A 13,779-nucleotide genomic window follows, 5' to 3' on the forward strand; every position below is an offset into this window, starting at 1 on the left:
ACTGCTCCTGTGAATCATTTGAAGGCTTCCCTGATCCTCTTTCGTAACTTCTAAGCTTGTATTAGCTAAAGGTTCTGTCCTTAACTCTCTTCTCCCCCATGTCCAGTAGCAGCCTTCTCCAAACCCAAAAATTCAGGTATCATTTGCTGGGATGACAAAAATATTCTTATACTCCAGGCTCTGATTTCTTAATGTCTGACCACAAGCTCAAATGCAGGAAGGCCAGAAGACATTTTTCATTATTTCCTTTAAGTGCTTTTTCCCAATGCGCCTCCTCATCTTCCTCACTCATTGACTGCCACCACCTCACCTGTCTTCAGATCTGCAATATTTGGTTTACTCAACCTAGAATCTCCCTTGATCTTCATAAGAGATTATGACTTCATGATGCCAAGTCTCTGTCATCCAAAATACTGTTTCCGCATCCATTAACCCAACTAAAACACTAGTTCAGATTCTTATTTCACAGCTCTTTTACTGCAACATCCTCTGCCTCCTACCACTGCAGGTTTGTTCAAGCAAGAAATGGCATTTTTAGGTGATACAGAACACAGCATAGGAGGCTCCTGGTCCATAACCATTAGCATTCCCTAATATGAAGATGATAATTAGTAACTCTAATAATGTCTGATCCTAATTTCGTTACTGCTAACCCAAAGAACATCAGGATATCAACACATCACCAACTAAATGAATCTGAAAAAAATCAAAAGATGCCAAAAAGTAACAGTTAATGCAGTGACATTTACAAAATTACTTTTTTAGTTTGAAGAAACACTGCTCTAAACATGAAAAGCAAACACACAATATGTGAATAAAACAAAATACCTGATAGTCTGAGGTCATAATAAGTCCACCTGAGGTAGTGGTAGGAGGAACAACTCTCACTTTTTTCAGTGGGGGTCCCTGTGTGTGACTGTTGTCTTGGTTCCCTGGATGACCAGTTCCATTAGTATGGTTATTGCCCTGCTGCTGCTGCTGGTTCTTCTCAATTGTTTAAACACAAAGAAAAATTTCAACTCAAAAGCAGTACATGAAATAACACAAAATCAGGAAATAGTGTAAAAGCCAGTGAAACATGATGATACTGTTCTTCTAGTACTTACTTTGTCTCCTTTATCATCTGGTTCTTCTTCTGTTAAAAATTCTCGTTTTGGGTAAGGGATTTGACAACCTGCAAAAACACTGTCCCCCAAAAAAGTCTATTTATCACGGTATTAGAACAGAAGGGTTAACCTGTAAGATTTACACTTTAGCCATGATAGTTTCTAGCTGCCAAAGCCTTTAATACCTGTAATTTAGGGAGACATTTTCCCTGTCTATCACCATATTCTAAACTTTGTAAAAACATATTCACATTTGATTTTAATGTTCATTTGACTCTTATCCACTAACTTAAGCTCCCAGTATTTTTTTTGTTGGTTAGAAAGGTACATCACTTGTTAGGTATCTACAAGGGCACAAAGAGCTATCTCAGTACAGCTATTGTGTAATTCATAGTCTCAGGACTAACTAAAAATATTCCTGGAAACTTCACTGACTATTAAAAAAACCCACCTGGTAAAAAAGTTTAAAAGTAACTAGAAATTTCACCTATCAACTCATATCTCACAGTCCACATGGATTTACTACTTCTAGTTCAAGCTAAATATTTACCTGCCCTTCATCAGTAGAATGTATTCATAATAAAGTCTCCGTACAGCTGTTAGCAATACTCATTGTGTATTCATATTAAAATGTCAACCTAAATTTGAGAAAAAAGCCAAACACTATCCTAAAAGCAGTTTCTGCAACAGCCATTATTCGCATGACTTTAAATCACAGAGACAGCTCAGGAGATGCTATAAATAATCCAGCAGGCTTTAGTGAAATAATTTCATTTTTAATTAATTTCTTATAAGTATACATATTTTATAAATTCTTCCCTACATAAGGGTAGAGAATCACAGACAGGATGTACTAATAGCTTTCCTAAAAGGGTGCACAGTCATGCTCTCTGGCTAGCCTTTTGGAAGACGGGCTTAATTTTTAATGAAATCATTCACTGTCCATACATTTTCTCCCTTTTGTAAATCGGCCTGTGCAAACAAAAAAGAGGAGTGTCTACAGAAAATGGATTTAAGTTGTTAAGGATGACAGCACAGAGACATAGACTTGACTTTCCCCACCCAGTGAATTTACAACAAAGGCTAAGACAAAAATGTAAACTAATTAGAGTGTGTCATCTGGCATTCTAAGGCAGAGAAGCGGACCTGCGGGCACTTAGCAGTTGTCTACCAAGATCTGTAGCATGCATAATCAACCTGTCAGTGAGTAACAAGATTAGTGCTGCAACTAAGAGGATCAAACTTCCATAAAGCAAGAGATTAATAAAAATGCTACTTAATTTTAAAAACCACAAATGGCATTTTAGGGGTTATAGCTTTCTTCGGTTGTTAGACAGTATTTAGCTCAATATTCACAAACATACTTAGGGCAGAGAGAAAGCACAGTTCTAAAGCATCTCTGAATGCACAGATAGGTTAATAAACTGACCACTTACTCGGACGTGGGAAGAGGATCTTCCAAGAAGTAAGGATCCTGCATAGCCTGTTCTGAGGTAATTCTCTTTATTGGATCCATAGTGAGCAATTTCTGAAGCTGAAAAAAAAAAAAAAAAAACCACACCTTTACATTACCAAAACCATCTACAGAAACTTCACTCTATTCCTGAAAGTTAAGATTATACAAATGTGTCTGAACTCAAAAGCCTAACACTAAATGCCATAACCACATTCTTCTCCCCTGTTAAAACAGTAACTTCATTTCCTATCAAAGAACACCTATTTTCACTTGCAAAGCCCAGGACTTTTGGTTCCAGTCACAAGTGTTCTATCAAAACCATTCAAAAAGTTTCCACAATGTACTAGCACCTATAATCACAAAATAATTTGGGTTGGAAGGGCCCTTTTGAGGTCAGTTAGTCCAGTCCTCTGCCATGGGCAGGGACACCTTTAACTAGACCAGGTTGCTCAGAGCCCTGTCCAGCCTGACCTTGAACACTTCCAATGATGGGGCATTCTGAACTTTGTGCAACGTGTTCCAGTGCTTCATCACTCTCTGAATAAAGAATTTCTTCCTAATATCCAATCTAGATCTACCTTCTTTCATTAAAAAGACATTATCTCCTATTCTATCAAAAGAATGTTCCTCTCCAGCTTTCTTGGAGATCCTCTTCCAAGTACTGAAAGGTGCTATAAGGTCTCCTGGGAGCCTTCTCTTCTCCAGGCTGAACAAGCCCTGCTCTCTCACAGCCTGTCTTCAGAGGAGAGGTGCTCCAGACCTCTGATCACCTTTATGGCCCTCCTCTGGACATAGCACCCCAGATGAGACCTTGTGAACTAGGAACACCAGAGCATAACTATTCTATTTAGCTCTAGCACTGAGTTGCAGTGATGCATTCTTAAACGACATGTTTCTTATTCAAGAAGTCTGGTGTACGTGCATATACTTCTCTCCATCCACCCAAGCAGCTGTGGAATACAGCTGTGCTGGACAAGCAACATGAGATAACCTTCAGATACCACACAGAAAAATAGTGAGTTTTCATGTTTCACCAACAGTGTCCAAGGCAAAACTACACCATGACATACTGTCCCAGACTTGAAAACAAATGCTTCACTTTTAACCTCTAGTGGGTTTTTTTAACAAGAAAATACATAAGTAAATAGAATTAATTTTACATTTCCTATTCATACTTTCTGATAGGATTCATACATTCACCTTTTTAAAAAGATCCCGTGTCATGATCTAAATCTGAACTGGTCATCTCCTTTCACTAGGAGAAATTCATAATTGCATGTGAGAATTCATAACTGCAATGCAAATCTTCATACTTCAAAAGCTGAGGTTGAGAAAGTACATTTCCCTCCTCAGCTTTCAGTTTTGACAGCACGGTTAAGAACTTGATAACTATGAATTACCAGCATCAATCCAGTTTTGTTTTTCACATCATCCACAAGAACTCACAGTAAGTTTTTTCAGCTCTCTGAGTCTACATGAAGTCTTTATAGAATAGCATGTTCAACACGCCAATTCTTACTCTCTCAAAAAGCATTGCCAAGAGCCAGAAAAGGAAAAGGCAAAACATGACAAAGAACTGCCAACACAATGAAAAACACAAATAAAAAGCGCTACAAAATACTAGCATCATTTGTGGTGATTGGATTCTAGAGCTGTCCACCACACGATGACAAGCCTTGGTTGTGATCAGCCATACAAAAAGAAATCAAAATGACTGGGCAACCACTATCCACCCAGGGGATCAAAACTTTGGTTCTGCTCCCTTGTACAGGTGTCACACAGAAGTGAACCTTGTATGTATTATTACAAATATTTTCTATTTTAAAAACTGCTTGATGTAAAGATCACCTTACTAAATGACACAATACAAATGCAGTAAACTTCATATATCATGAATTAATGGGACAATCGCTATAATTTATATGGACCAAAGTAACCATATGGAAGACCAAAAAAAAAAAAATCAGGCATATAGGAATTTTTAAAAGTAAAACTAAGCTATTGAAAGTATGCAAAGCAGCAAAATAACTAAGGATTGCAGCAACACTGCAAATGTAACTACAGGCTAACACAACTATAACACGACTTTAAGAACAAAAATTTCAAAATTACTTGATACTGAACCTAATCCAGTGAATGACACTCAGAATAATTTTATCAATGTGAGAAGATATTTCATCAATATGAGAAAATAAAGTGATTTTGCAATCTTCAGATTGCAGAGTATCAATTATTCCTAACTTAATTTATAAAGTTAGTTACAGTGGACTTGACATCAGCTCAACTCTTACTTGAAACAACCATAACATATATGAGGAATTTGATTTTTTATGTCTGCAGGAACTTACCAAGTGGAATGCCTTACTATCTGGTTTAACTTTATGTTTTTCCATATATTTGATAAGGCTGCAGTTGGTATACCTAGAAAAGGAAACAGAAGTGGTATTTCTAATATGCAAAATATTGATACTGCGAAGTTTTCCTGGTAGCCACAAAACATATTAATAAGAACAGTTTAGTCTCCCTGCAGATCCAATAAGCTGGGAAAAATCACAACTATCAACACCAGAGATTACTTAAAAATCAGAACTGCAGAAAGGCATGTTTCCCTCACATCCTTATAAAAGCATATCATACTCACACAAAAAGCACACTTTTAACCCACATGCAGACAGCAAACTACCAACTGGATTTAAACTGCCTGGTAGCAATTTTACTACTGTACTGTTTGATTCTGTTTATTTCTCATGACAGTGAAGATATATAATCTGCTCATCTGAATGCTCTCCTGCAACCTACAGGCTGCTACAAGAACATTCACATGTTTACTTTTTTAGAAGAGAAACTCAAATAAAAGGTTTCTAAATGGTTGCAATAGCATGGCAGATGCAAGAGATGTATGTAACTATACAGACCCAAATGCCTCAGCACAGAAATCAGGCAACAGGGTGGCATTTTAAGCGCAGGTATTAGCCTGTGGCAATGTGACAGCAAAGCTGAAGGGTATTTTTTTCTTTTGTCATTGTAAGCTACGCTAGACACCAAACCTAACAATTATTCACACTGTTTGCTGGAAATGGTATAAGGTTACCAGACCCCTTTTAAGCAGCTATTAAAGAAAATCATTGGCGGTACCAGAGATTTGGGAACAGCTGTGCTTTGCCACACTGTGCTTTGCAAACTTCAGAGCTCCACCGGGTCTTACTGGCATCACCTGTTTCACACCTGCCACCTTACCCTTTACAGCCTCTGGCTACTCTTCTGATCCACACCACCTCAACAGGCCAAGTTCACCACTATGAAACAACTTTATTTTTCATTTTTCACAATCTAAGTCATAACTATTTCATAGTCCTTGTTTGACATCTACATAGAAAACAACACAAATTGCAAGAAATTTAATGTAGGAAAGAGATATAAAATATGCTTTATTAAGAAAGCTCAACCCAGACTTACGTGTTTCTCCGGAAATCTTTCATTAAGGTTGAATGTTCTGGCATCTTTTTTATGTCTTCCCAATCTTTATCTGCAAAGCAGTATTAATTATTTTTTCCCTTTCTCTCTGAGTAAAACAAAACATTCCTAAGTATCTCCACAGCCTTGATATTTGTTTTTTTTAAATTCTGCTTCTCTAACCTTGAAGTTTATGTCTTTGTACTCCCTAGCTCCTATTCCTTCATCACCTCTTGACAATAAATCATACCAACACCTAAGAGGTTCCAGCTGTGTGCTGATTAACTCAAGAATGTGAAAAAAAAGATGCCAGCTACAGTGGCCACAAAACAATGCTGAAGAAAAACACATCAGGCCTTGTGCTTGAACCCTTCCGGACTGTTATTTAATTTATTTAGACAAAGCTGTGTTCTCAGGACTGGAACACACAGAACTCCAGCAAACCCTGTCTCCTTCTAAGGGATTCTCTGTTCTCACAGCACTTTTAGTTACAGGAAACTGCCCAGACGTACTTCTGCAAAGATATACTGTTACTAAACAAGAAGTTAAGAAAAAATAAAGTTTGCACACTCAAAATGAAGAATAATTCACCTCGATGTAGACCAAGGCCAAAATGGATTTTAGAATAAAACAAAAAACTCACTACCAGCACCTAACCTCAAATGTCTTAAGCTCCAACTCTTGAAAAGGCTCTGTGGGCAACTAATTTGGTTCAATTAAAATCTTTACTAAGTCTGATCACTACTGCAGAACACTGATTTTAAAAGCATTAAATAAATAAATCGAACATAATTATTTAACTATTACTTAGTTAAACAAAATATTCTCTTCTTTCCTATCCCATAGACATGAGAAACTGTTTCAGATATGGCAAGTATCAATTAAAATGCAAAAACTTGCTGCTATTGAAAAGCATTGCTTGATAAAAACCAAAGAACTCCAAAGGTCAAACGCAGACCATTATAAAGGATTAATTAAACCAATCAGAAAACCAAAATGAGAGTATGATCTACTTATATAAGCTATACAGAACCAATGTAAAACCCAAATGAACTAAGAAAAATATAAAAGGGTAAAATTCTAGTTCAAAAGCAGAAGGGGACAGTTGAAGAAGCAAAACTAAGGAGACAATATGCAAAGGCAACATTTCCATGAATCTCATACAGCATTACAGAAGCAGTCAAGTACATATACAACAAAAAAGGCAAAAGCAAAAATAAGAACGTTTAATAACAAAATTCTAGAACCACCACAAACATACAGACCACAAAAGTCATGTGAAAGGAAGAGAAAAGATCAGGAAAAAAAACCCAAAAACATAATTAATAGTGGAGCAGGGAACACAAGCAGTAAGGAGAAAGATAAACAAAACGCAAAAATAAGGCCTCTGTTACTCTGACTCCTGCAATCATGTGAATACTAGAAGACAAAGTATTAACTGAAGAAGCAAGGCAGCCTGCATAAAAACAAAATATAACCAACACTGAGGGGAAAATGCAACAAGTGATATCCCCACTGTCATTTGTTTTGGTTCATACAACCAGTTCTTTCTTCCAGTTTGGAATAAAGAAATTTTTTCTATACCACCAGCTTTCTACCAGGTGGGGGGGGAATCTATACCCTCCATTACCTCCAAATGCTACATTTAATTTGACATGAGCTAAACAAATGCATAATATTCACTAAAAATTTTTTTGCTTGGTTTCATAAATCAGTCACCTTCCAAATCAATAATCAGTAATGAATCAATGTAGAAATATTACTTCTCATTTTTAATCACCCAGCATTAAATACAATCTTTTAAAATAATAAAGCATTGGTACATGTATACACAAAGATAACCCTAGCATTAATAAAAGGGAAAATATCTAATTTGACCATTGGATTCTAGATTTATAACTCATTAAATAAAGATTGTGTTTGAACAGCTTTGTTGCTTTGATCAGCTGCCACCTTCATACGCAAAGAAAGCAATATGGATATCTTTCTTTGAACAGCGGTGATAGAAAATACAGTATGTACCTGCAGGAAATCCCATTACATTGAATATTCTGTCCAGCTGGTCATGGTGATAAGGATTACTAGTTTTGATATCTTCTTGTCGACAATGGAATATTGGCTCTGATGTTAGCAGCTCTGCAAATATACACCCTATGGCCCAAATATCTTTAAAAAAGGAGAACAGAAATAAAAAGAAGAACAAATGAAACTTTCCAAAACCATCTGGATGAGGTAGAATGTTAGTGTTTAGCTTATCAGAGATAAGGTCAAGTTTCTACGGTAGAAGTGCGATACTTCCTCAACTTTTTCTTTTAGCTTTGAATGGAGGTACCCAATTCAGAAACTACACAGGAGCTGAGAGAATAGCACACGAGTTTTTGTGGGGTTTTTGAAGCGCAGTTACCACTTAACATTGTAAAAAATTAATTTGGTTAAGAATAAAAGTGAAGGAAACTATCGGGATAATGGCCAACACACAAAACACAAAGAAAGTAAAGCCAACCAGCATCTTGCCCTTTTAATGCCACACTGTCCTGACCAAGAAATGTGCAATCACTGATCAGCCAAGTTTAAGTATTAAAGTAGTAATGTAGTATTTAAGTAGTAAATGACTCTAAAATACAAGCTGAAAGGTAGTGGTATTGGTATAAACCAAATGCCATCTGTAACACTTAGCTGAAAGAGAGTAACATGCCAATTGCTACAAACCCACACACCTCACAACTTTTCCATAACATTCATTTAAATAAACCCCCAAACCTCACAACCCTCCTCTCTTCATGTTACTCTCCTATCTAATAGTCAGACTGCCTGAATCTTCACAGTTGTTCTCTCAATTCTTTTCTAGTATATACAAACACAATTTCTAACTCAAAGTGGTGCTATACTGAGCCTTGAATGAACAAGGTCATAAACAAGGACAAAGGCAAATAATGCAAACAGCATAACTCCATTACTCAGTGTTTTTACACAGTCATTTTTTATCTACACTGAAAAAACTGTGTACTAAAGGCTATGACTGCCCATGCAGTTTCACACACTGCAATCAGCAAAAACAGCAGTAACGTGAGGGAACATGCAAATACAACAAATTAAGCAGTTTAATGGAACATATAAAAATTTATCTGATCTATAAACACAGTATTAACAGAAAAGTAAACAAGGATACATTTAAGGCATAAACATTAGAATTGCTGACAGAAACACAGATATGATCTTTAAAAAAACAAAACAAGGAAAAAAAGATTGAGTTCTGAGGAAGATTCAGGTTACAGAAACATCACAGTATGCTGACATACAACCTCCATGTCTGTGCAAAGTGGAGTAGCTGCTAGGGAAGTTACTTCCTCCCAGAATTGGTTGCCAGCCTTTAACACATCTTTTAAACCAGGCAGCAAGAGAAAACCTTTCCAGTGCTTTTCCCTACAGTCTCTCTCCCTTCCATAGCAAAGCTGATCAATGCAGTAAAAGTGAATCTAATCTCCCTCCAGTTTGCTGCTGGGCTGCTCCCCTGTTCTACAGCCCACAAAAGCTCTGGCCATCTGTCATCTGTCTTTGAAAAAGACACAGAGAGGCAAAAATGCAGCTTAATTTTACATTTCAGCTTCAGTGCAGCCACAATATTCTCCATTTTGTACATTCTTTATTTCATATATTTATTATACTAGGTAATAACCTCTGCAATAAATTTAATGCACTGTGCCTCACAGTCATCCTAATATGAATTCAACGAGCAGTTCAAAGATGCTTTCATATTTTATAAGCTCTAACAGCATTTATGAAAGTCCTGTGTGAAAGCCACAAACTCAGATTGCATTGCAGGGAATTTGGAGCCAAAACCCAGCAATATATTTCATTTCTCTATATAGCCTGAGACCTCAGTAAACTAATCAATTTGTCAAAGTTTAATGTTTCTTCAAGAAACAAGTAACATACCTTTAACTCAGATACTGTCCTTTGAACAATTTATCTAAGCTCTAATAGTTGGGTACAGTTTACATAAAGAACAAAACAGTACATTTTTGTCCAATTTACTTACCAATAGCTTTGGTATAATGCCTTGCTCCAAGAAGCAACTCTGGAGCTCGATACCAGAAGGTTACAACTACTGGATCCAAGTCTGCTAAAGGCTTCAGAGGTGAATTAAATAATCGGGCAAAGCCCATGTCAGCTGCAAAATTCAAAGAGAGATGCTTCAAAATTTGAGCGAAACTAACAATTTTTATTTTTTTTTAACAAACTGATTGAGTTTACTTGTTAGCACTATCATCACTCCTAAATAAAATGCAAATGCAGACTGTAGCAGATATGAACTCTCTGAGCAGATTTTCTTTCTGTAGAAGTTACTGGATGGCCTATGAAGTATATCACCTATGAAGTATATCATTATAAATCATTACTAACATGAGTCATTTACAACAATGAATTAACCATTGTTCTGAAGAAGTGCATCAGCTCCTCAGGACACTGGTAAATCCTGACTCATTTTACCTGACGTTCTCTGGTAATACTCCCATTATAACAGGATGTTTTTAAACAAAGCAGCAATTTTTAAAGTGAGCAAAATGCGGATTCTGCAAAGGTTAGAATGATTTATAATACATACGTGCACATGACAAAATCTCCCTCTTCATGAAGTTAGCTGTGGCAAGACTTCCTTCACACAAAAACAGCACCTAAGCTTACAGCATCTGCCTCCCTGCTGATTTTCTATCAAGGTGTATTTCCAATATCAATATACCAGTGCTGAATACCATTCAGACTATGATTTTAAAAATTTGGTTGTGGGCATTATATCATTAAAAACTGCTTTCTAGAATGTGTAGTGTACAACTGCCTAGAAAGTTGTCTGAACAACTAAATATAAGTCATACAGGAAAAAATGGGCAGAGACTAAAATATGCAGCTTCTCCCATGAAACTGCTTTCCTGATCCACCAACCCCAAATCCCAAGATAGAGGGACCCTATCATGTAGGGATATTTATATGCTGAGAAAGACTTGAATGGAATGAGATGAGTAGCTACCCTGAGGGAAAAGGACCTACATGCTATAGCTCAATGAGGGAATACTGCAGAGTAAATATGGGTCTCTAACTTGACTACACAATCCTTAATTATTTTTTCATATGCATTCCTATTTATGATTGCTTTAATGCATTTAAAAAGAGAAACATTTTACAGTTTTCTGCACTAAAATATCAATTACTCAGAATTGGTCAAGTCACTAATAAGTATGAATAATAAGGAAAATTGTTGGCAGAAAGTGAATTTATGACCCAAAATGACACAAAACGCCTATGAAATTATTTTAAGTTAAATACCAGTTATGTATCTTTTAGAAAAATTAGTTACACTGGAAAAGTGGAAGCCCTTGCTATGTGTATAACTTCTGCATTCTTTTACTGCTGTGGCAATCTTAAGAAAATAATAATAATAAAAAAAAATCTACATTTTGATAACACACTTCAAAATCCAAGGTTCCCCTCCCTCTTGCCCTGCTGGGAATGGATGGCTCAGAGGACTGGTGGCCCAATACAGAATCTTTCACCTGTCCATTAACAGAATCTGACTTAATTTAGTTGTTTACTAAGCTATTCTCAAATTAATTCAAAACTATAAATTCAGAAATCAATGGGTGGTCTATGTGCAATTACTAGCAAGTAGTTGTGTACAGCAAATATCACCACCACTGTCGAAAGTGAGTCCAGAGGATGACCTACATGCTCTGTTTTGGAAGAAACCCTCCATGAAGAGTAAGGTAATATGAAGAAATTTTCCCTTCTGTTGTCCGTGCTGTATCTGTTTTCTATGCAGACTTCAATCCCTACTGCCAACCTTAAAAGCTCAGAAAGGCACTAAAAACTTTCAGAGTAGGATCTGCAGAAGCATTCAACCCTGGCCCATCGCTCCCTGGATTCCAAAGGACAAGGGAAGGCCTAGAACAGCACTGAACACTCCCAGAAAATCCTACCCTGAATCATTCTACTAGTGACTAACAATATAGTTCAGATCAACAAAACACTAAGAGAACAGAGCAACAATGCAGAAGAGTAATCTCACAAAAGCAAGCCAGAGGGAAGTGAAAAAGATAAACTAGCTTTAAAAAACCCTTCCAAATGGGGCTGCATTACCATAACAAATGTAAGCAGGATGTGCATTAGTAGCCTGCTATTGCAGCACTGCCATGATAATGCATGGCCTGGCACAGTTTATTATTGTTAGAATAGTGTTAATTTTTATTTATGTATTTAGTTTAAAACAATTGAACTTTTACAAATCATCCTCTCACTGCAAATAGTAACTCCCACCAGAAAATGTTACAATAGTGTGGAAGTGTTGGGTCCTTTCTAACCTGGTACACCCCAGGCTAGTCATTTAGCATTAGCTATTAGCTCTCACTAAACATTTTGGATGGATTTCTGTGTTTTCTGCACTTTTAAGATCCCTTGTGTTCATCTCCAAGGGACCTGCCTACTCCTTCAAGAATATTTTGTAGGCTGAATGCCATCTTTGATTCCATCACAAAATTTAAGGTTTGTAGCAATGAGTAGTTCCCTATTTAGATTTTTATAAGCAGCAGCAAGATGTCATGGCATTAGAAGTAAATGGAGGAAATTTTAAAACCCCATTTCTTTCTCCTCCTTTCCTCCTAGCTGGCTGTCATCTTTAACCCCACATCAAAATCCCCCACCCCACACAAACACCCACTTAAGCAAAATATAATGACATTTTCCACTTTTTATTGATGAGGTTACAGCATTTCATTGTCAGAACTGGTACATGGGGCTAATATGATGAAGCCAGTCACTCAGAAAACAGCATTTAGGCAATGTGCCCAGGCACATACTGGTATTACAGTGACTACTTTAGGTGGTACAACTGCACCTTCAGAACATTCTAACTTAAATGCTACACTGGGACTTATCAAAGATATAAACATACCAATTTTTACTCTTCCTCGCTCAGGACCTTCACCCATAACTAAAATATTAGCAGGTTTCTGTGGAAAAAAAAATAAATATACAATACATATACCACGATAAACCTAAACATTAGTCTCTGAAAAGTTAATTAAGCTTTGTTTTGCCAGTTTTAAACCAACTTTGTTTTGATTAAAATGACAAGTTTCTCCGTCACAATAATGCTGTGCAAGGACCCAGACACAGGCTCTCCCTGACTGCATCTTCCTCACATTTCTTCTTGGCATTGCTGTGCTCCAGCAGCACATTCCCTACTGACACCCTGGTTCTGTCCTCGACACGCGTGAGCTGGCAGCCACCGAGCCGCTGGGATTTCTACCCAAATTGCCCTCGATCCTTTCAGTGGGAGGCAGTCCCACTGCTGCCCACCACCCCAACCACAGGGATGGGAAGCCAGCTCTACAGCAAGTTTTGCCCAGGGTTATTAGGCACATTTGCAGACACATAGTACATAAAAAAAAAAAACAGATGAAACATTACCATACCACTTGATATTGGAGAGAACACTCATCTAAATTCTTCCTATTTACAAGTGTTTACCAATTCACACAGCTGCAAAACTGGAAAGCACTGCCTTTATGTTACTTTTCTGTCTTTCCTTTGTTTCTTTTACTATGGAGGCACATTAAAGAACTGAGCTAGAGTTTGGCTGGTTAGAAACATGATAACTCACTTCATAACCCTCTATTTTCTGCTGTCCTGTTTCTCATAATCCATTCTCAGGATCTGTAGTCACAGGATTCCTCAACGCCTAACACAGTTTATATAATAAAAACTACAGTG

At 37.0% G+C, this 13,779-nt stretch overlaps 1 protein-coding gene across 9 annotated transcripts in view; it reads right to left on the minus strand.

Annotated features, from left to right (window-relative positions):
- Positions 1-13,779, minus strand: part of CDK8 (cyclin dependent kinase 8) — a 107,560-nt gene that overhangs the window by 42,708 nt on the left and 51,073 nt on the right. For 4 of the 9 annotated variants that reach the window (XM_068181236.1, XM_068181231.1, XM_068181239.1 and 1 more), the window contains 8 exons: positions 12,959-13,016; positions 10,055-10,186; positions 8,038-8,181; positions 6,019-6,088; positions 4,911-4,983; positions 2,543-2,640; positions 1,107-1,185; positions 829-987 (listed from right to left, as the gene is read on the minus strand). In XM_068181236.1, the coding sequence (XP_068037337.1) occupies positions 829-987; positions 1,107-1,185; positions 2,543-2,640; positions 4,911-4,983; positions 6,019-6,088; positions 8,038-8,181; positions 10,055-10,186; positions 12,959-13,016 (813 nt within the window). The remainder of the gene's footprint in view (positions 1-828; positions 988-1,106; positions 1,186-2,542; positions 2,641-4,910; positions 4,984-6,018; positions 6,089-8,037; positions 8,182-10,054; positions 10,187-12,958; positions 13,017-13,779) is intronic. The other 5 variants (XM_068181232.1, XM_068181235.1, XM_068181233.1 and 2 more) reach the window with 3 other exon arrangements.

Source organism: Anomalospiza imberbis, chromosome 2 (assembly GCF_031753505.1).
Source record: "Anomalospiza imberbis isolate Cuckoo-Finch-1a 21T00152 chromosome 2, ASM3175350v1, whole genome shotgun sequence".
Taxonomy (NCBI): domain Eukaryota; kingdom Metazoa; phylum Chordata; class Aves; order Passeriformes; family Viduidae; genus Anomalospiza; species Anomalospiza imberbis.